This window comes from Ascaphus truei, chromosome 16 (genome assembly GCF_040206685.1).
Source record: "Ascaphus truei isolate aAscTru1 chromosome 16, aAscTru1.hap1, whole genome shotgun sequence".
Taxonomy (NCBI): domain Eukaryota; kingdom Metazoa; phylum Chordata; class Amphibia; order Anura; family Ascaphidae; genus Ascaphus; species Ascaphus truei.
This window is the reverse complement of record NC_134498.1, coordinates 25001-46718: the sequence shown is the minus strand read 5'-3', so window position 1 is coordinate 46718 and position 21718 is coordinate 25001. Positions and strand designations below refer to the sequence as shown.

Sequence of the window (21718 nt, the reverse complement as noted above, 5' to 3'; positions counted from 1 at the left end):
TTAATGGTCATAGGTGGTGGCTTTAAGGAACAAATTCAAATAGAAATTGATGTCATTGGTTGTGTAAAATGTCAGCTGCCTCTCCTTCCTCCATCTCCGCTCAGGACTTTGCTGACTATTTTAAGGAAAAGGTGGAATCCATACGTCAGAACATCCCCTCTGTTTCTTCTTCCCATCCTACACCTCTTCCTAACTCTCCTCCTGCCTTCCTTGACTCTTTTTCCACTGTCTCAGAGGAGGATGTGTCGCTGTTGATCGCCTCTTCTCCCTCTACCATTTGCCCTCTTGACCCCATTCCCTCCCATCTCCTAAAACCTCTTGCTCCTACTATAATCCCTACGCTCACACACATTTTTAACTCCTCCCTCTGCTCTAGAAACTTTCCATCCTCCTTCAAACATGCAACAGTCATACCATTACTCAAAAACAGCAAGCTTGACCCTACCTGTCTTTCTAACTATCGACCTGTCTCCCTCCTGCCTTTTGCCTCTAAACTCCTTGAACATCTTGTATTCTCTCGCTTGCTCCATTTTCTCAACACCTATTCTCTCCTAGACCCTCTACAATCTGGCTTCCGCACTGCTCACTCCACGGAAACAGCCCTCACTAAAATAACTGACGACCTCCATGCTGCCAAAGACAGAGGTCATTACACACTGCTCATATTACTCGACCTCTCTGCAGCATTTGATACTGTGGATCACCCTCTTCTCCTTCACATTCTCCATACTCTTGGTATTCGGAACAAAGCTCTATCCTGGATCTCATCCTACCTCTCCCATCGTACTTTCAGTGTCTCTTCTGCTAACACCTCCTCCTCCTCTATTGATCTCTCTGTGGGGGTACCCCAGGGCTCTGTCCTGGGACCTCTTCTCTTTTCTCTGTATACACTCTCTCTAGGTGACCTAATAACATCTTTTGGGATTAAATATCACCTCTATGCTGACGACACACAAATATACTTTTCAACACCCGACCTTACACCTGCTATACAGACTAAAGTTTCTGAATGTCTCTCTGCTATATCATCCTGGATGGCCCTCCGTCGCCTTAAACTCAACATGGCTAAAACAGAGCTCCTCATACTTCCTCCCAAACCTGGCCCTACTACCTCCTTCCACATTACTGTTGGAACTACGATCATTCACCCAGTAGCCCAAGCACGCTGCCTAGGGGTCACACTCGACTCCTCTCTCACATTCGCCCCTCACATTCAAAACATTTCTAAAACTTGTCGCTTTTTCCTCCGCAATATAACAAAGATACGCCCTTTCCTCTGTTGCTCGACTGCTAAAACTCTGACTCAGGCCCTCATTCTCTCCCGTCTTGATTACTGTAACCTCCTGCTGTCCGGCCTTCCTGCCTCTCACCTGTCTCCCCTACAATCTATCCTAAATGCTGCTGCCAGAATCACTCTACTCTTTCCTAGATCTGTCTCAGCATCTCCCCTCCTGAAATCCCTCTCCTGGCTTCCAATCAAATCCCGCATCTCACACTCCATTCTTCTCCTCACTTTTAAAGCTTTACACTCTTCTGCCCCTCCTTACATCTCAGCCCTAATTTCTCGCTATGCACCATCCCGACTCTTGCATTCTGCTCAAGGATGTCTTCTTTCTACCCCCTTTGTATCTAAAGCCCCCTCCCGCCTTAAACCTTTTTCACTTACTGCCCCACACCTCTGGAATGCCCTTCCCCTCAGTACCTGACTAGCACCCTCTCTATCCACCTATAAGACCCACCTTAAGACACACTTGCTTAAAGAAGCATATGAATAGCACTGTGAACATTAAGAACACATGATACATAAAGCTTGGCCCCCTGCAGACGCACTTACCAGAACTCCCTCCTACTGTCTCTGTACGTTCTCCCTACCTACCAATTAGATTGTAAGCTCCTCGGGGCAGGGACTCCTCTTCCTTAATGTTATGTTTATGTCTAAAGCACTTATTCCCATGATCTGTTATTTATATTATCTGTTATTTATTCGATTACCACATGTATTACTGTGAAGCGCTATGTGCATTAATGGCGCTATATAAATAAAGACATACAATACAATACAAGTAGAAATGGACGCAGTAATGCTGCCCAATTTGTTGTATTGGTTTTGTGTATTGTTTTCCCTGTTTATCTTCCATCCCCTTCCCAGGTAGCAACGAAACTAGAAGAATTACTGAAATGGTCAAAACATAGGAAGAAGTTATCTTCCTCCAAAAATCAAAGAGATAGTTGGGAATAATGTTTAAAACCAGATTTATATCATGGAACAAGGGTAGAATAAATTCACCAATTAAGAGAAAGAAAATTCTAAAACACTTGCAGATTTTAAAAGTAAAAGTAACTTTCCCGCAGGAAACACACTTGATTGATTCCGAACACAGAAAACTAAAAAATAGCTGGGTACAAGCTTGACACTACTCCCAATTGTGACGATACGGGGTAGTCGGCCTTCATTAATAAAGGTCACGCCCAGCTGGTTGTTACGGTAGACCAAGCTTATTAAGACTTAATTACCAGGATCATTGATTGAGAAAAGCAGAGAGATAAAAATAAATTTAATTTATTCATATAACGAACGTACACAACTATGTTACACAAATTACAGGAAAAAGACACACTTACTTTGGAAACTGGGATAACAAAACTAATCTTTTCCAGTTGCAAACACACAGCGAAATAATTCCCGGCCACTCATCCTTTCTGTGGCCTCTTGCTGTTGGATTCTGGTGACTTAGCCTCTGAAGAATTTAGGCGATTTACTCAGAGGTGAAACTTCTCAAATGGGACTGAGTCTAAGGTGAATCACACAAGATGGAACTGACGGAACTCATGAAAAACTTAGATGGATCTGATGGAACTACTGCACCGACACACTTTATTCGAGCAAATACCCAGTATGTACCTGGCAGATACCTGGAATGCGCCGCTCCTCACCTCTGACAAGCCCCGTTGCGTTTGCCTTCCCAGCCTGGGTTCATGCCTGGCTGACAGGCGGCTGATCTGTTAAATGATAATGATTAGGATTTAATAGGCTGCAATGCATCGCGTGTCTACCAGATGGCATAAATTCATGAATTGTAATGCAGTATATATATATATATATATATACTGTGCAGTATTGCAGCCAGCGGGAATAAAATGCTTCAATCCCTGCCTGGAAAAAACCTCAATGCACTCGGGTAGAAAACAGTCACAAACCTCAATACACCCGGGTATACCCGAATTCGTGGGACTAGCCGAGCTCGAATAAAGTGTGTCGCCAGTGTAACTCTCTGACTGACTGTATGACTTTATAAAAACTCCCAAAAGTCCATCCTGTCAGTCTGCAGCGAATCACTGCGTGGGAATTTTATCCCTGGCCACTCACACAGTTTGCCAGTTTCATGTCTCCTGACATCACAATAGGGAGAGAGCATGTGCAATAAAAATGTCATCTTGCCCCCACTGGCCACTTGCCACTTAGCATATGCCATCCTGAATGCCGCTCAGTCTAGCTAGGCCAAAGGGACCCTTTTGATCTAAGGATATTGGGGCTTCAATTAGCACAAAAGGGCTACAAATTATTTAGTCTTTCCTGCTAACAAGAGGTTAACCCTGCCTTTGAGGCTGCCTCTGAACTGAAAATATCACATTTTCTTGCTAAGCATTTCAAAGCATAGGACTCACACACTAAGTGTCAACAAAAGGTTTAAACACTTCTAGGACAAATGTCTCTTTTGAACTATTAGCCATAAGCCCACTCTGAGTTTCTGCAGGACAACAGAAACTGTCTTATGGAATGCATAAAGTTTAAACATTTTAAACCACTACAAACCTAAACCTCTTATTTTAATAAAGCAAACCTCAGTCTTATACCTGACTGGAGTGTGGGAACATACATAGACCCCTTGTGTCCCCATGTTAATAAAACAAACTTCCTCTATACCAGGCAACCCTGTGCCTCATATTACCTTTTTCTGGATTATGCTGAAGCAGGTCATCCTAGGGGTGAGTTGCAAGAACTTTTTCAGGATGGGGGTCTGTCTTGAGCATTGGGCTTCCATTTATCCGAGAATCTCACTTGATTCCCAGATACATTTATGGGGTAACTCATAGAGTAACTTGGGAACCCCGTTATCTAGCCACAATTTGTAACAACTTTCTCCGGCAAACCCACCCTGAAACTTATCTCCTGAAAATCTCCCGGTAACAGCATCTCTGGACATGGTAAAGCACAAAAATGGCAGTTGTCTCATATTTTGCACACAGTCACAGTAATGCATACACAATGCTCGGGCCCAAGAGCTGACATTCTAGGACCCGAAAACACAGGTCACCAAGTGGGCTTGACCTTTATTATAAGCCTGGTTAACCCTTTTCTCGCCAAACTGGTTACTCCGTAAACCATATGGCAAGGGCTGAGTGTCAGCTCTTAGGTCTAAAATTGTACATTACCGTGTTGCCCTGTAATTTTGTTCTCTTATACTGTCCCTGTAACAGAATGAATAGAAGACAGTAGCCCTATGCCTGGCAGACCTATGTTTAGGTCTGCAGTGCAGCAGTGACTGGGTTAATATTCAGCTGGGAAAAGGTCTCGTTAACTGGTCAGGTCCCAGTTGCCTTGTTTAAAGCTGCAGTTCAGGCAATATCCTGCATCTGTTTTGTTTTTTTAATAAATCAGTTCTGTAGTAAGAAAAAATACTTTTAGCATTTTTCTGTTTTAATAAAAAAAACTTTGAAAGACGAATTTTCTTGAATTCTATTTTAACAAGCATGCTTGTTCCTATAGCAACGATTTACATTCCCCATATTTAAAAATGTCGCTAGACGGAGAATAAATTGGCCGACAGCTATGCAGTTTTTTAGGTAAGTAGAAATTGCCCACATTAAACTATTGAAGTTAAAAAAAAAAAAAAACGAAAAAAAAAAAAAAGGGAGCCTGAATTGCAGCTTTAAGGGCTTTAAAAACCCAGGCTGCACTGTGACAGTGAAGGGGAACCTAGGCCATTAATAAAAGGTATTTGGCCTGGTTGGGTGCCATTGAACCAGATTGGGAATTGTATAGTGTTAGCTCTGCAACCCAGCAAAGGTGGTAATACTGCAAATGTATTCAAAATGCCTGTGTCTCTCCCCCCCAGGGATAAGGGGACGAGAGTAATGCTATGTATCAACTGTATAAGCCATGTAACAGGGTTCCCGAGTCATAGTGGGTAAATGTAAAATGTCAGCTCTGCAGCCCACTAATGGCTGCAACCCTGTAATTGTGTTAGAACAGTCTGTGCCCCCCCCCCCCGCTAAGTATAAGGGGACCACACATGTATAAGTCATGTAACAGGGTTCCCGATTCATATTGTAAATGTGAAGTGTCAGCTCTGCAGCCCACTGCTGGCTGCAAGCCTGTAAATGCGTTAGAATTGTCTGTGTGTGTCCCACCAGGAATAAGGGGACCACACCCATTATAAGCTACATTGTATGAGTGCGGTCATAGTATGGATCAGTTCTGAGTGTTGCAACCACAATCACCACATCATTATACTAAGTTATATTGTAGGAGTGCGGTCGCGGTTAGGTATTAGTCCCGAGTATTGCAACAATGTTTCACTGCCAAACCACAAAAGGGGAAAATGGGTTTTAAAATGCCTGCCGGAGGGAGCTAACTTAGGCTAGGAGTATGCCAGCGCTGTGAAATTTGGTGTGAATGCTGCTGGGGACCCAACATTAATCCGTAATGTTTTCCTTGTTATTAACTTTTATAGAAAATAGTGAATGAAAGTCCCCCTCTTTTGGTGTATTAAAATTAAGAGAGGGAGGAAATTAACATTCCGACAGGCAGGGCAGCGGCTACATTGGGGATGCACAAGTACATTATATGACCGGCTATTCAGGCCAGTGAGTCATGCATAAACTGAAGTGAAGACTTCAGGGACATCACGCTGAGATGACTCCAGAATGTCTAGGGAAGTCTGGACTTAAAAAAGGTACCGACACTTTAAAGTGTGAAGGGAAGGGACGTAAATGTAAACAGGCTTGCCTGCCAAATGTCCGGGACAGAGGTAGACATTCTGCTGCCAGAGTATGGAGCTTGGTCAGGTATGCTAAGCAGCTCAGGTGTGATGTTAGCGCATGACCCTTGGCATACCATGAAGCCTTTTGCCCGGCTGCAAGAACTGTGGGCAACTCTGCAATCGGGTGGAGATTTGGTTCCCACGCTGAGATTGGCTGCACATAGTACAGATAGGCTTTGAATGGTTTTAAAAGTCTGTGCAGTCAATGGGGACGGTAGACTCATCTAAGATACATTGTGCGGTAGGTAAGGACTATTCCATTGTACAGTGGCGGCCGTCTTTATCCTAGTAAGGCAGTAGCGGCGCAACTCTGATAACCGCAGTATTTTAACGTTCGTAATATTAGCATTTTATTAGCGTTGTCTGCAATACTGTCTAAAAACTCAGGGGTGTGTTCGCAAGCTGTTGCCTTCAAAGTCTAATACTTTAGCAGTTCAACCTATGTCAGTACACAGTCTGCATGTGCGCGCGCAGTAATTGTAAATTTGCATATTTATACATGCATGTGCAGTGCTGTATGTCTCATTTGAAAATTGTTGAAACACAAAGGCGTGTACTGTAACAGTATCACATTTCGGCATATACAGCGCTCTCCCCTCGCTCGCACAAACACAGGATAATTTACTGCACTGCAGTATTTCAACTTATCTTATCTACAGTACAGTACACCTCTCCCACACCATTCCTTTGAATGTGTGTCTTTCTGGTTTCAATCACATTCCCGCTTGATAGCTGATGATTACTGCACATGCATCTGTAACTTCACCACTGCTTGCTTGCAAAGTTCAAGAGTGACCAAAAAGAAAATAATATTTTTTTTCCTCATTTTTATTTTCTCCACAAGCCTGCCTAAACCATCTTGATATTACGATATTCAATCTGTGCTGTAGCTTTTGACTGAGACACTGTGCGTTTGACTGCACATGGTTGATTTGTGTGCTTTTTATGCATTTGGGGGTATAGGGATCAAATTATTATGATGACCTGCCTTTTGAAAATATGCCATTTCTTTGAACTGCAGTACAGCTAATCCTTCATGCAGCTGTACCCTGTACCCCCCTCCCCCACGCACACACACAAGGCTCGCTCAAGGATTTGAACCTCTTATCGACAGACACCTCTCCAGAGCCATTCCGTTTCTAAAGCTTGCCATTGTGTTTTTAAATTGTCCATCCCTAGCCGAGCATCACCTCTCTGCGCCTGCGTGCCTAATTTTCCTATTGTTGGCTTTGAGTCAGCTCCCATCCCAAAGAGGATTACAGAGGTAACTGATGATTACTGCGCATGACTCACCCATCCACCCCCCCAACCCTTTGAGGCGTTGTTTACGGTAACGCTTGCGATAATCCCTTCCCGAATTTGATATGTAAATCTGATTTGCACAGCACTGTGAAATTGAGTTAAAAAAAAACATTATCTGATTCATGTTGTTGATGTAGTAAATTACCACTTTTTGTCATTCTTTTTCTTTGGTGTAGGTGTGTGTGTGGGGGGGGTTGTCAATGATTATGATTATCATGAATGTAAAGAAAAATTTATTTTATTAGGAACAAAAAATACAAATATACAAATAATCATGAATAATACAAAATGCAGTCTTTATTCAGTTCTTCTGTCAGATGAAAATTGAAGGCCGGTGGATAATCATGAATAATGCACATTGATAATATGAATTAATAATATATAATATATAAAATAATATAATTTTTTTCATCTTTATCTTCTTCCTCATTCTGTGTACAGTACAGTAGTTCATTGAGAGATGAGGTTTTGTGTACATCATGACTGCAGTTTAGATACTGTACACTTAACTGTACAAACAGTTCAGACTTTACACGATAACCCCCCTAACCCCCAGTCCATCCTTTTTTTCTGAAAAGACAAGAAAACAAAAAATTAGTGCAGTTATGTGCATACTGTATTATGGCATTGTGTGCTGTATAGTACTGTCAAACTAGTCTACACTGGAACTTATATACTGTAACTTCTGTTAAATACTTCACAACCAGCTAGCTGGTGCTGCTCTCAGGAAATAAAAAAATTGAGCAGTTAGGTGCATATTATGGCATTGTGTACTGTATAGCTACTCCATATTGGACAACAGTATGCAGTTAGTACTGTCAAACTAGTCTATACTGGAACTACTGTATACTCTGACTACTCGGAAAGAAAAAATCTGTGCCATACTTACCTGTATCATACTGTACTTACAATACTACAGTACAGTACTATACCATACTACCTTCCTGATGCTTGCCCATTACGCACGATCACAATGGGCAACACAGTCACAATATGGTCAATATATTTATTGCATCGTTCCACCGTGAGTACATCGTTCCAAAAACTCAGTATGCCTTGCGCCAACTCATCCTTTTTGGAGGGTTTCACGACTTTTCGGATATGGTCCTTCAGCTGATGCCAGACCATTTCGAGATTGAAGTCTGGCGATCTGTCATTGGAGGGAGGGGGAAAAAAAGGACAATTAGCTAAAGAGATACAGTACACAGTAAAAACAGTGGGAAAAAATGAGACACGGTTACCGCACTTACTCCGCTGGCATCTTCACCCAGTTGATACCGCGCTCAAGGATATGCGCTGTGCTTCGGATCGTTGTCCTGGTAGAAACGGTGACCATCTGGGAACTCACGTGTGATGTATTCCACAATCTCAGGCACAATTTTCTCTTGGAAAAAAGCTTTATTCATGATTCCTAGAACAAGAAAAGAAAAAAGTGCTCAAAAAACTGCACACTAGTACAGTATAGTGCATAAGGCAAAAGCGTGTGACATACATTTTACTGTACCTTCAAAGATGACGATGCATCCTGGTCCACGCCTAGAGATGGCACCCCACACATGCATCTTCACTGGGTGTTTTGGACGCGGCTTCATAGATATGCGACCTTTTTTGTGGAATGCAAAGGTGGCAAATCTCACCAGCGAAACAGTAGACTCGTCAGTGAAGATGCAATCCTGGAAAGTTTCTCCACTGTCGATCCATGCCTGGGCCTGGACCACTCTCTTGATCTTTTTAACGTCCCTTATCATAGGGTACGCTTTGTAATGACAATGAGTAATTTTATAGGTACAGTACAGTTTCTTAAACAACATTTTACCCCCTGTACTGTCCTGTACTAACCTCACACGTCCATATTTCCATCCAATTCTGCGTCTCAACTTTTTTATGCTGGTCTCGGATACAGTGAGATTGTGATTTTCCTGCAGAGTGTATTTGACCCTTAATGCACTTTTCTAATCATTCTCTTCACTTATTTTCTCGACCAGAAGAGTTGTCTCCCTACAGTGTACAGAAAAACAACAATCCGGTAAGTTACAGTGCAGTAGGCCACAAGTACAACACATCATTTACAGTAAAAATAGTATAAAATTAGATAGATCTATACTATATAGTTTTATTAATATGCAGCAATATAAATAATAAAAGATACTGTATTATATAGTTATATAAATATACTTACGCGTTAGTTACCGTTGGTGTCCTCGTGCGTTGTTTTTTTTTTTCTGCGTGCATGATAGCACACGGTGGTTGATGGCACAACGAGGACAGAAGCAGCTAACCAGCGTTGGATATCTGCAATTCGTTGTCCGCTCGTGTACATCTCCTTAATTCTCAGGCTGAGATCCTTTGAAATCTTTTTAACAGGCATTGCTGCGAGTAGAAAGAAATACAAACACCAGAATGTATATTCGATGTTTAGTCGGTGTATTCAATGTGCAGTGAATCCACAAAATGGATGGTGTATTTATACGTTAATGACTCACAGAGTATGCCCACTTTTAACACCTGTTCCTCGTCGCCATGCATAAAAGGTTACACACTTGCATAGCCTCCCACTCGATCTGTATCTGAACTTGCCCTTGTCCAGATACTGAATTGTGCCATCTGCTTTCATGGATCAACCCCGAATCTACCGATGCAAGAAGCCACTCGCCTCTGCCGTGCCTATCAAACAGAAAAAGCAAAAGGCGGCAACCGTTTCCAAGCCAAGGCCAAAGCGACAGGCTAAGGCTAATAAAGAAAACCTTCTGCTGACCCCAAAGGCTAAGGGTTTTAATACACGTAAGCCTTATTATGTCAAGAAGAAATTCGGTGATGTACAAAACGCAAAACAAATGGCAGCCAACCCATCGAACCCGCAGGCCCCTTCCTTGATTACGCTTCGACAACTCTGCCGCTGCTCTCCCGGAAACCCACAGCCCATCTTCTCCACTGCTCTTCGAAAACGCTGCCGCTGGTGTCCCTGAAATCCACGGGTCACTTTCTCCATTACGCTTAGACGACTGCCGCTTCTCGCCCGGAAATCCACAGGTCACATCCTCCATCCTTCTTCGACGATGCTGCCGCTTCTCTCCAGGGAACCCCCGTCTCATCCTCTGTAGCACCCATCCAGCCAGATGTCCACAGCACGCCATGCACAAGAACCAGATCGTTAGACCGCGTGCTGAATGGGTTAAGTGTAGATATCCCCGGGAACTCTACTTTGCTGGTAAAGATATATCTGCTTTTAGAAACCATGCTAAATATGCATCAACGGATGCAGAAGATGGATCGACGGATGGAGAAGATAGAGACTGACATAGCGTGGATACATAATTTGCTTGGTGTTCATGCCCCTGTATCCCCGACGCCAGAGCATGAGGGTGGCATGGATGTGATGAATGGGTCCTTCGACCGCCTTCCAACACAAAGCGCACCCCCTTCACCAGAAGAATGTGTACATGTATGCCGTTGAGGAGGAGGATAACATGACAACCCCGTCAAGACCACGCCAGGAGACTACGGCGACCAAGACAGGAGGAAAGCTTCCTCCCAGCCAACCTACTGTTGCCCCCGCCACAAGCACACCCGCTCACAGAAGAACACCCGCTCCCAGAACCCAACCTACATACGCTTGCATCGATACGGTGCCCGACATCATCCTGCGCGAGCTGCCACCGGCACTCAGGGAGAAGTATAGGGGGATGAGTGCTGGTTTACCCCACAAGTATGGCATGTTAATTTTTAAAGCACCACGTGTCCTAATTGGTGTACTGCGGGTGGGTCTACAATGTAAACTACGAAGGAAATCGCGAAAAAAGGGCGCTTCCTGAAAATTTAAGGACTATTGTGGAGGAATTGCGGTGCTATTTTTCAATTTCAGATCCTTTAATGAGAATCGTTTGAGACTCCATTAATGGCATTTTGCGCCATACAAGGCATCGGCCCTGGAAGGACAATCTGGTGGTGATCGAATTTGCGTGACTGTTCAACTGTTTATTTTTTGTAAATGTTTTGACTTTCTGTACTTTAATAAAGGAGATGTTGCGTGTTTTAACTTTTATTAATAAAGAAATGTTTTTACTTACTGTACACACAAGACCTGCACAATTCCAGTCCCCGAGGGCCGCAAACAGGCCCGTTTTTCAAGGTTATCCTGAAAACTGGGCCTGTTTGCGGCCCTCGAGGACTGGAGTTGTGCAGGCCTGACTGACTGTTCTGTACACCATCCTACTGTAAATGTTTTCACTTTCTGAACTTTAATAAAGGAGATGTTGCGTTTTTTAAATTTTATGAATAAAGAATTTTTTTTAACAACGCCATACTATTGTGCTGTACATGTTTTGACTTTCTGTACTTGCATGCTCAGCACTGTACAGTACATCACAAGAGTATTAAAACAATACATGCTGTACGGGTATAGAGTACACATATGTACTGGAATACATGTAGAATACATGCATACTTTTTATTTTCTCTGGTTTATTTTACAGTATATATAAAAAAAAAAGTATTGTATACGGTCTGAAAACAACAGCAAACTGTTTTAGGTATTCTATCCTAATCAATAACAACGGCCACTAAACTGTAGACTCCGGTACATATTTTTTTTTAATCAGATTCAGCAATTTGCAGGCATTGTAACACAAAGCGATATTATCCATCGAAATCCCTCCATTTGCCGTTTTCCGCATGAGATGACAAAGTTTTCTTTTCTGAGGAACAAAAAAAAAAAAAAGTAAAAGTTTTACTGTAATGGTCAGTCAGTCCCCTAAAGAAGTTCCCACGGTCAGTCCCACCAATAATTCTCTCGGGGGGCGTCTCCTGTTCACATGCGCCTACTGTTGATTTGATGACACGCATATGCGATTCAAGAAGGTTCCAATGCGCATGAGCCTAGCGTTCCACCAATTGTTCAGTATCTACTGTAGAGGCAGGCTGCTCAGCCAATGATATTGCTTACAGGAGAATCGCTTGACTGTGTATTAATATTGATATTTCAAAAACAGAATAAAATACGGCAACATTACTCACCATAGACTTTGCCAATCAGCTGGCGCCGAGCCACTGCCAGTCCCGTATTCTTGATCATACACGTAGTTGACAGCGGGACTACTGCACCTGTAGTCAGCTGATGAGGCTGGAAATCGCTTAGGTACATGCAAGCTTGCTGGAATCTGTACGCGAAATCCGGCTCAGGCTGCAGGTATCCGGGCGGGGACAGACAGCAAGGGTTGTCGGTCACCAGGTTTTCACTGACGGTCGGACCGTTATTTGAAGCCGGTGCTGGTGCATTGCTTGCCAGCGACTGACGTTTCTTAGTTGGTTTTAACATGACCTTTCGCCTTTTGCAGTCTCCATGATCATAGATACGGGAAAAATCCGGTGATACACACCAATACCCTCCAATAACATCGGGATCAATACAAAAAAAAAAAAAAACATGGATCGCTACATAACTTTTTCCTTATTGCTTGATAAATACTGATAAATTTGAACAACTTTTGCCATCTTATTATCTGTTGTATTAATCGTGGCCCATATTAAAAAAGCGTACATTCTGTCGGGTTTTTGGAACAAGGACTGCAGTTGTGCACTCATGTCGGGACAATAAAACAAGACCAGACACTGTGCTTGTATTTTTTAATATGAAAAGCCTAAATTGATACATTATTGAAACTTCTTCCTTCAGTCCCAATGCCAATTTAGGGAAAAGGGAGACCAAAAAGCGCACCAGCACAAACGGAGCAGGAAGAACCCAGGACAAAAAATGATTAAAAAGGGCACTTTAATGTGACAAAAGACCCATCCAACGCGTTTCGAACGTCACAGCGTTCTTTTTCAAGGATAAAACAAAATGTGATAACATCCATTATATACCCTCTTACCTGTGGGCCGTTTCGCGCCAAAAATCGGAACCTGATGACGTCATAACAGAGCGACTCAGTGCCGATCTAAGGGCAAAAGGAAGTACCAAAGGCAGTGTGGCCATCTTGGATGTGGGCAAACATAGGAACACAATAACAAAGCTTTATTGACCATTCCAGCAGAACAAAATACATTGCTGCTAACTGGACAAGCATATTTAAACGAAATAAAGCTATATTAAACTAAACTAATGCTTAATAAAGGGTACTATTATATCAAGAAAAACATGAACAAGGTGGATTAAAAAACTAGCTGTGTTGCAACTAAGTTATACAGGTATACCCCGCATTAACGTACGCAATGGGACCGGAAAATGTATGCAAAGCGAAAATGTACTTAAAGTGAAGCACTACCTTTTCCCACTTATCGATGCATGTACTGTACTGCAATCGTTATATACGTGCATAACTGATGTAAATAACGCATTTGTAACAGGCTCTATAGTCTCCCTGCTTGCGCACAGCTTTGGTACAGGTAGGGAGCCGGTATTGCTGTTCAGGATGTGCTGACAGGCGCATGCGTGAGCTGCCGTTTGCCTATTGGGTGATATGTACTTACTCGCGAGTGTACTTAAAGTGAGTGTACTTAAAGCGGGGTATGCCTGTATACAGAAAAAGTTAAAAATAAAAACCTCTAGACATGATTAAAAAAATGTGCAAGAAAAGTAAATTTAAAGACATATTACACATATATACTGCATAACACAGATTGTGTACCTAAATCATAGGAACCAGGGAAATACAACCATTATAAAATATGAAGTATTATCCACAAGATACATCAAAGAACAATTTAAGCTTACATATAGGCATAATATTTGCATGATAAGGCATAGGTTCAAAGGTTATAATGATAAGAATATAATGTCCAATATAATGACAATTGTCTTATTTAATCTGTATTACCAACTAATTACACCATAATACGTCTATCACAAAAATGTTTACAAAAAATGTGTTAGTTGCCAGTCAATGTTCAAGCCCATAGGGAAGCGCGTTTGGAGAGTGAAGATCCAATACGCCTCCCTACGGTCCAGAAGGTTGATATGATCACCTCCTCTAGATTTAGAAATAACTGATTCAATCCCCAAAAAGGAAAAATTATTAATTCCTCCCTGACCACATTCAGTGAAATGTTTTGAGACTGGATGATTAGTGTCTCTCAATTTTATGAGCCTTAAGTGCTCTAACATCCTGACCTTAAGGGCTCTAGGGAGGCGTATTGGATCTTCACTCTCCAAACGCGCTTCTCTATGGGCTTGAACATTGACTGGCAACTAACACATTTTTTGTAAACATTTTTGTGATAGACATATTATGGTGTAATTAGTTGGTAATACAGATTAAATAAGACAATTGTCATTATATTGGACATTATATTCTTATCATTATAACCTTTGAACCTATGCCTTATCATGCAAATATTATGCCTATATGTAAGCTTAAATTGTTCTTTGATGTATCTTGTGGATAATACTTCATATTTTATAATGGTTGTATTTCCCTGGTTCCTATGATTTAGGTACACAATCTGTGTTATGCAGTATATATGTGTAATATGTCTTTAAATTTACTTTTCTTGCACATTTTTTTAATCATGTCTAGAGGTTTTTATTTTTAACTTTTTTTCTGTATATAACTTAGTTGCAACACAGCTAGTTTTTTAATCCACCTTGTTCATGTTTTTCTTGATATAATAGTACCCTTTATTAAGCATTAGTTTAGTTTAATATAGCTTTATTTCATTTAAATATGCTTGTCCAGTTAGCAGCAATGTATTTTGTTCTGCTGGAATGGTCAATAAAGCTTTGTTATTGTGTTCCTATGTTTGCCCACATCCAAGATGGCCACACTGCCTTTGGTACTTCCTTTTGCCCTTAGATCGGCACTGAGTCGCTCTGTTATGACGTCATCAGGTTCCGATTTTTGGCGCGAAACGGCCCACAGGTAAGAGGGTATATAATGGATGTTATCACATTGTGTTTTATCCTTGAAAAAGAACGCTGTGACGTTCGAAACGCGTTGGATGGGTCTTTTGTCACATTAAAGTGCCCTTTTAATCATTTTTTGTCCTGGGTTCTTCCTGCTCCGTTTGTGCTGCTGCGCTTTTTGGTCTCCCTTTTCCCTGTATTGCATTGAGTAGCTGCACAGCCTGCCTGCCTGCCCTACCAGGATGTGAGTACTTGTATATTTTTCAGGGGAACCTGCCAATGAGACTGATGGTGAGTGGGTTGCACCACACACCACCTGTCTTCAGGAGGATAGTACCCATTATATGACACAATAGGTACTATATCAATTGTTAGTACCCTGGTACAGTGGTCTGGCTTATTATCATTTTGAGATATACCTGCATTTGAGCGCTTCAGCTATTTTCCAAGGGCCAATTTACAATGGACCACTGTTGTATTCTTTTAAACACCTGCAAGTCGACACATTACTGAAGCGCATGCGCATTACAATTCATGAATATCTGCCATCTGGCGGATACGCGAAGAATTGCAACCAATTAAATCCGAACCATTATCAATAAACACATCAACTGCGGGTGTGAATGCGGTCACAATGCGGCACGAACGTGGTGAAGGGCGGTAAAGTGCGTGGCATTCGAAAAAAATCCCGAAAAAAATCGGAGATGTTGGAGAATAAAAGGGGCTACGGCTGTACCGAAGGATTTTACCCCGCTTCAGGAGTTCGTTAGAACTAAGGATTTGCGAACGAAGCCTGCAAGGACAGAATGTAAAGTTTACTTTAGGAGGAGAAACAGGGGTTGCATGCAGCGCCCCTAGCCAAAGACTGTCGCACGGCTCTATTTGCCTACCAACCCCGCTCCTGGGAATTGGTGCCTAGAGACTTTCTTGTGAATTGTGTTCCGTGGACATTTTATTTCGTTTTGCCCCATTCCAGTAAGTATTTATTCATATTATTTTGTAACTCAAGCGGTGTGTGTTTCTTGTGTAAATAAATCACAATTCATTTTATCTCACGGTTTGTTCAAATCAAAGGATGCAGCTATTTTTGTGTTAAAAGCATTGGTCTCCTGTGACATGCACACACATGCAGGGCTGTCTGAACCAATGAAAAGACTGGAACGCTAGAGGAAAACTGCTTGCTACAAGGGTATGTCTTTCCTGTAATATCTGTTTGCTTATTGCTACTCTGGACTTTAAAGAGCCCTTTTGGGGAAAAGGACAAAGCCCTGCTCGGGACTAAAAAAATTCTGTTTGTTTGCATATGCTGAAAAGAAGCTGTATTAATTATTGTAGCCATATTTTGAGGCTAAATAAACAAGCCCATTCTAAGAAACCCACATGTTGTTGCATTGACCCTGCAATGTATGGTGTCTGAAGTGGGATGCCGAGAGACCCTTGCATGTGAAGGGTCACATCAAAAAAATATGTTTTTTTAAATAAATTTTGTGCGTACAGGCCAAACAGCAACTATTCATGCAGAAGCAGGCCAGGCAAAACCAATTAATACTGCAGCAGCAAGCCCAGCTCCTATGCCAGCAGCACTGGCGCTGCCAGGGTGATCAGGAAAAATAGAAACATTCTGGTACAAAGTAACAATATATATTAAAAGGATTAATATCAATGTAAGAACAAACAAGTCTCCATTTGGGGGACCTTTCTAAATACAAAGGAAGAGAAAACCAGGAGTCTGGGGAACACAGGGCCACCAGAGGCAAATGGTGCCTGCACGCCGGGAAACAAAATAATTGCATTTCGACCCAAATATCCCACATAAAACTTATACACAAGAAGTTTCCAGTTTCTAGGGCAAAGGGACATGTAAACAGGAAAAGTAGGAGTCACATTATTTTTCACATGTATAATCCCTGGTCCTACACTTTCAGGGGTAACCAGATGGTCTTACACCTTTATTGTGTAGCCTGGTTACCCTCTCCCGTCACAGATTATATAATATAAAAATAAAGTTTAACAACGAGATAGTAAGGTAGCTGCCCCCCCCCTCCTCCATTCCCTGCTAATTCTATGTTTGTGTTGAGTTATGCAAAGATATAGATATAACTTTACAATGGTGGGAACAGTATACAAGAAACCACAGAAAATATTCAACAAAATTTACTGCATTAGTAATATTTTAGTAGAAATGAGAGGTGGTTAAGGCTACGCTTATAGTGTTGGCAACGGTGACGGCAGGCTGCGGTCGCTGGAAAAATCAAATTGAGATGACTTCCAGCGATCGCGACCAATCCATTGCTCTGTCGCACCGTGCTTACTATAAGCGCACGCAATGGCGGCAATGCATGTTTTGACGCGACGTCGCATCACTGTCGCCGTCACTAAAAGCGCAGCCCAAGGCTGAGGCCCCGCTGCGATCGGCGGAGCACGCGGGCCACCAACTTCTTACCCCAAGTGTGCTGGTCCCCGCTGCCGCCTTCCGACAGGGCTGACTGCGTGCTGTGACGCGTCAGCCTGCCGGAGCTGCAAGCTCCTGGAGGTTTGCAGCGCCGGCGTGTCACGTGGTGCAGCAGTCAGCCAATGAGGAGAGGAGCTGGGGAGTTGTCTGGAGCTACGGGAGGGAGGTCTGATCTGCACAGTGGCAGCATTCTTTCCCCACCTCCGGTGCCCGTCTCGCAGGCTGTTTGTGCGTATGCTGCGCGTGCATTTCGCTTATGTGCGTGTGTTGCGCGTATGTTGCGCGTTGCGCGTGTTGCGCATGTAGTGTGCGTGTCGGGACGGATGGACTGACCGATCTGGGGAGGGGTGAGCAGCACAGAGAGCATGTGTGGGGGGGAGCTGCACCCACTTGCAGCCCAGGAGACCCCCGCTGTAGCCCTCCGCGCAAACCACAGATACCCCCCCCCCCCCTCCACAAACCACGCGCCCGCTCCCTACGGACCTCAGGTAGCAGTCAATTGCCTCTCAACGTGCCACCTGCATGCAGAGCGTGAGGCAGCGGGGCCTCGGCCATGTTACCTGCTTGCTGGCGGAGGTGCGCTGAGGCGCTTCCGCTCAGCACTGAGCCCCTACAGCCACAATTAGAGCGGCTTTAGTAGAGGCTCGCCTACGCTTCCGCAAGCTCGCTGAAGCGTAGGTCTTACCAGAATTTAAAATTTCCCCGCTTACCGGCGCGCAGGGCCGGTCAGGTGAGCGGTTCGCCCAATGAGGGCAAACCAGCCCCGTGACGTCACTGGCCCGCCCCCGGCCCGCCCCCTGACGGCGTGCAGGGAAAGCACCCGCTTTCCCTGAGCCGCAGCGCGCCTCTGCACGCCAGAGGGAAGCTTGGCCGAGGCCTTAGGCAGCGTCCAGGGTTGCAGCAGCCGTGCGGAGGCGCGCTGAGGCAAAGCGGGCATGTCGGGGGGTGGGCCAGTGACGTCACGGTGCTGGTTCGCCCTCATTGGGCGAACCGCTCACGTGACCGGCCCTGCGCTCCCATGAGCGCAAAATCTAAAATTTGGTTAAGACCTACGCTTCCGCACGCTTGTGGAAGCGTGCGCGAGCCCCTGCTAAAGCTACTCTCATTGCGGCTGCACGGCATGCCCGAGGCCTAAGAAAGGAACATGTACATACACTGTATGTGTTCTACAATTGAAAAAGTTAATAAAATGTTTGAACACAAAAATCTGCTTTTCTAAAGTTGAAGGTCTTTGTTGAACCCAACCCATTTATTTTAAATGAGACCATGTTCTGACCACTGTTAACAAATATTCAAGTTTAGGAACATTTGGATATGTCTTCTACAGTAGCGGCGCCGCTGAATCTAAAGCGGCTGGCACCGCGGTTTAAAAAAACCGCGGGCGCCGCGCGGCAGTACCCCGCTGCGAACCGGGAAGGTTCAAGGCAGTTTTCCAGCGCCTCGGGCGCTTTCAATAGAAAGCGCCATAGTGCTTTCTTATTGAGGTGCGGGAACGTCCGGTGAACGTGCGGGGAGCGCGCACGGAACTTTCGGGGAAATACCCGTTACGTGCCCGGCCGGTTCCCGTCTTTTGTGAGACTCAGCTCGGCCGGGACAGTACATTGTTTGATATTGCCAAATCCAGTATTGCCCTTCAAAATTTGGGTCATATAATTGTCTTTAAGCACCACCAAAAACCTGATTCCTTTTGTTGTAACGCTAATCTCATTGCCCCGATCTGCTGGATAATTAAAATTCCCCGTTATGCAAACATGACCTAGTTTTGATGCCTTCTCCATTTGCAAACGTATTTTGACTTCCTCACATATATTTGGTGGTTTATAGCATATCCCTATAAACATTGGCTTTGTATTCTTACCTTCACTGCTAATTTCTAGCCTCAAGGTCTCTACATTTTCATAAATCCCTTCATAAACATCTTCCTTTATAATAGGTTTTAGATCCGGTTTAACATAAATATACTCCGCCTCTTCTTCTATTTGCTCGATCCTTCCGTAAAAGGGAATAACCCTCTAAATTAACGGTGTTTCATCCCACCATGTTTCAGTAATGCCTATATAATACTGCTCCTTTGTAGCTATTAAACTCACCCATTTTATCCATCAGGCTTCTTGCATTAGCAAGCATGCTGGGTTCCCGGCGGTTGAAGTGTTATTGGTCTCAGTGGAGGGAGAGAGGAAAGTGTTAAGGGCCGAGAGAGGAAAGGTTTAAGGGCCAAAGTGAGAGGGGGGAGAGGGAAGAGAGGAAAGGGTTTATGGGCACCATCGTGAGCCTGGAGTAGGGGTTAAGGGAAAGAGCATTAAGAAGCAGGGAAAGGGGGGGGGGCGGGGGGACTAAGGGAGAGTGAGGCAATGAGCCAGCATATTGGCAGCTTAAAAGCTGCTCTCACTGCACTGGCATCTTGAAGTATCGCGATAAACGGGCAATCTCCCATATCAGCACACCAGGAGATTCAGTTATCACGGTATATCGGTATATCGCACAACCCTACCCGGCCCCATAGTGTTCTATTTACATATGCAATTGTGCCAGTTGTAGTGAAAGGGACCTAAAATATAGAACAGTAAAACCAAGAAGAGACTCAATGCACATTGAATATGAAAAATAATTTACTTTGTGTCTATCATTATTTCTTTTCATAAGTATGGGTCTTCGTTCAATATTGTGGCCAAAACATATGAAGCCTGCAACCATGTTAAGGTAAACCTATCAGCAGATCGTACACTACCAATTTTATACATAAGCAAATAGACAGCAGCTTTAAGCCGTCGAGCAGCATAACCACACCACAAAAATTGTTCTAGGAAAAGATTTTAACTTTATTTTTTAAATTAAACATGTTTCATTATATTAAAAGGGAAAAGAAGAAAATTGAAAACAATATCATAATAAAGAAATTACCAGCTGCTCAAAAACACTTACATTACAAACTGTTAGGTACTTAAAGAGAACACTTACTGGTCGTAATCTTGTTGCCATCTCAGCAAGAACTTGAGCACAGGCTCTGCCTGAAAAACAACGTTAATAAAAAGTTATAAGTCTTGTGGTGCAATATTTACTAAGAAGTGCTTGTGATGGTACGGGTAACCTGGCTAGCATATTAAAGGTTAAGCCCAACCAGTGACCATACCAATCTATTCACACCCTCTATCAACTCCTTCCTGCTGCTGGGGAATGGGGGGGTGAGGGGGAGGAATCTCACCCCAAGCCTGTACTGAGACATACACACCTGCTCTCACCCACAACTCCCTGCCATCTGTAGATGGTGTTAACTTTGATATAATACTGACTAACCTTAAAACTCGCCCCACAAATCAAGCATCCCAATAGCCTGCACTCAGTTATTGTCCCACACCCAGTCACTCCTACAACCCATTGTGGACAAGCATTGCAATCAACAGCACTTATTCCCTCACCTGCTGTCTCTGTAAGTCTCCCATCATACCACTTAGATTGTGAGCTATTCAGGGAAGGGACTGCCTTTCCTATTGTCTGATTTTGCTGCGCTTATTGTATTATAATTCCCTGTGCTGTATTCTTTGTGAAGCGCCGAGTACACTTTTGGCGCTATATAACTAAAGACACACAATACAATGCCAGAGTTCTGGCTTAAAAAGACCATCTTATTGAAACCAGAATGGCTGGTGTGTGGCCCTTATCAGCTTATTCCTAGGGTGACAAGATTTACAAAACTAAAAACCAGGACACATAAAAAAATTATATTTATAGTACAAATTACAACACCAATTACACCCCTCCCCTGTCTCTCTGCTCCCCCCATCACCCACTTTCTCTCCACCCCTTCCCCCCGTCCATTCTTTCATAGTTACATAGTAGACAAAACACAGAACCCCAGCAAGCTCTTTTTGGGAACCCCTGAGCCCCCACAAAATATATATATGTATATGTGTCAAAATGGAGTGCAATTGAGCGTGGCATATGTATACAACAGACGACAGAGAAGCCCAATGCTACATCCAACATGACAGAAATACACAGTAAAATACTTATATATTCTCTTGAAATAGGGTCATTTAGTTTAACCCTTTGGCCAAAGCGTTGTAAGCTTGCGAGCCACGTCAA

General features: G+C 43.3%; 1 protein-coding gene across 6 annotated transcripts in view; it reads right to left on the bottom strand.

Annotated features, from left to right (window-relative positions):
• Positions 1-20711, bottom strand: part of NSDHL (NAD(P) dependent 3-beta-hydroxysteroid dehydrogenase NSDHL) — a 201260-nt gene extending 180549 nt beyond the window's left edge. For 3 of the 6 annotated variants that reach the window (XM_075572677.1, XM_075572678.1, XM_075572681.1), the window contains exon 1: positions 20558-20629. In XM_075572677.1, the coding sequence (XP_075428792.1) occupies positions 20558-20614 (57 nt within the window). In that variant the 5' untranslated portion in view covers positions 20615-20629. Of the gene's footprint in view, positions 1-19725; positions 19928-20557 lie in introns of those variants that run through there. The other 3 variants (XM_075572679.1, XM_075572682.1, XM_075572680.1) reach the window with 3 other exon arrangements.
• Between the last annotated feature and the right edge of the window lie 1007 nt (positions 20712-21718).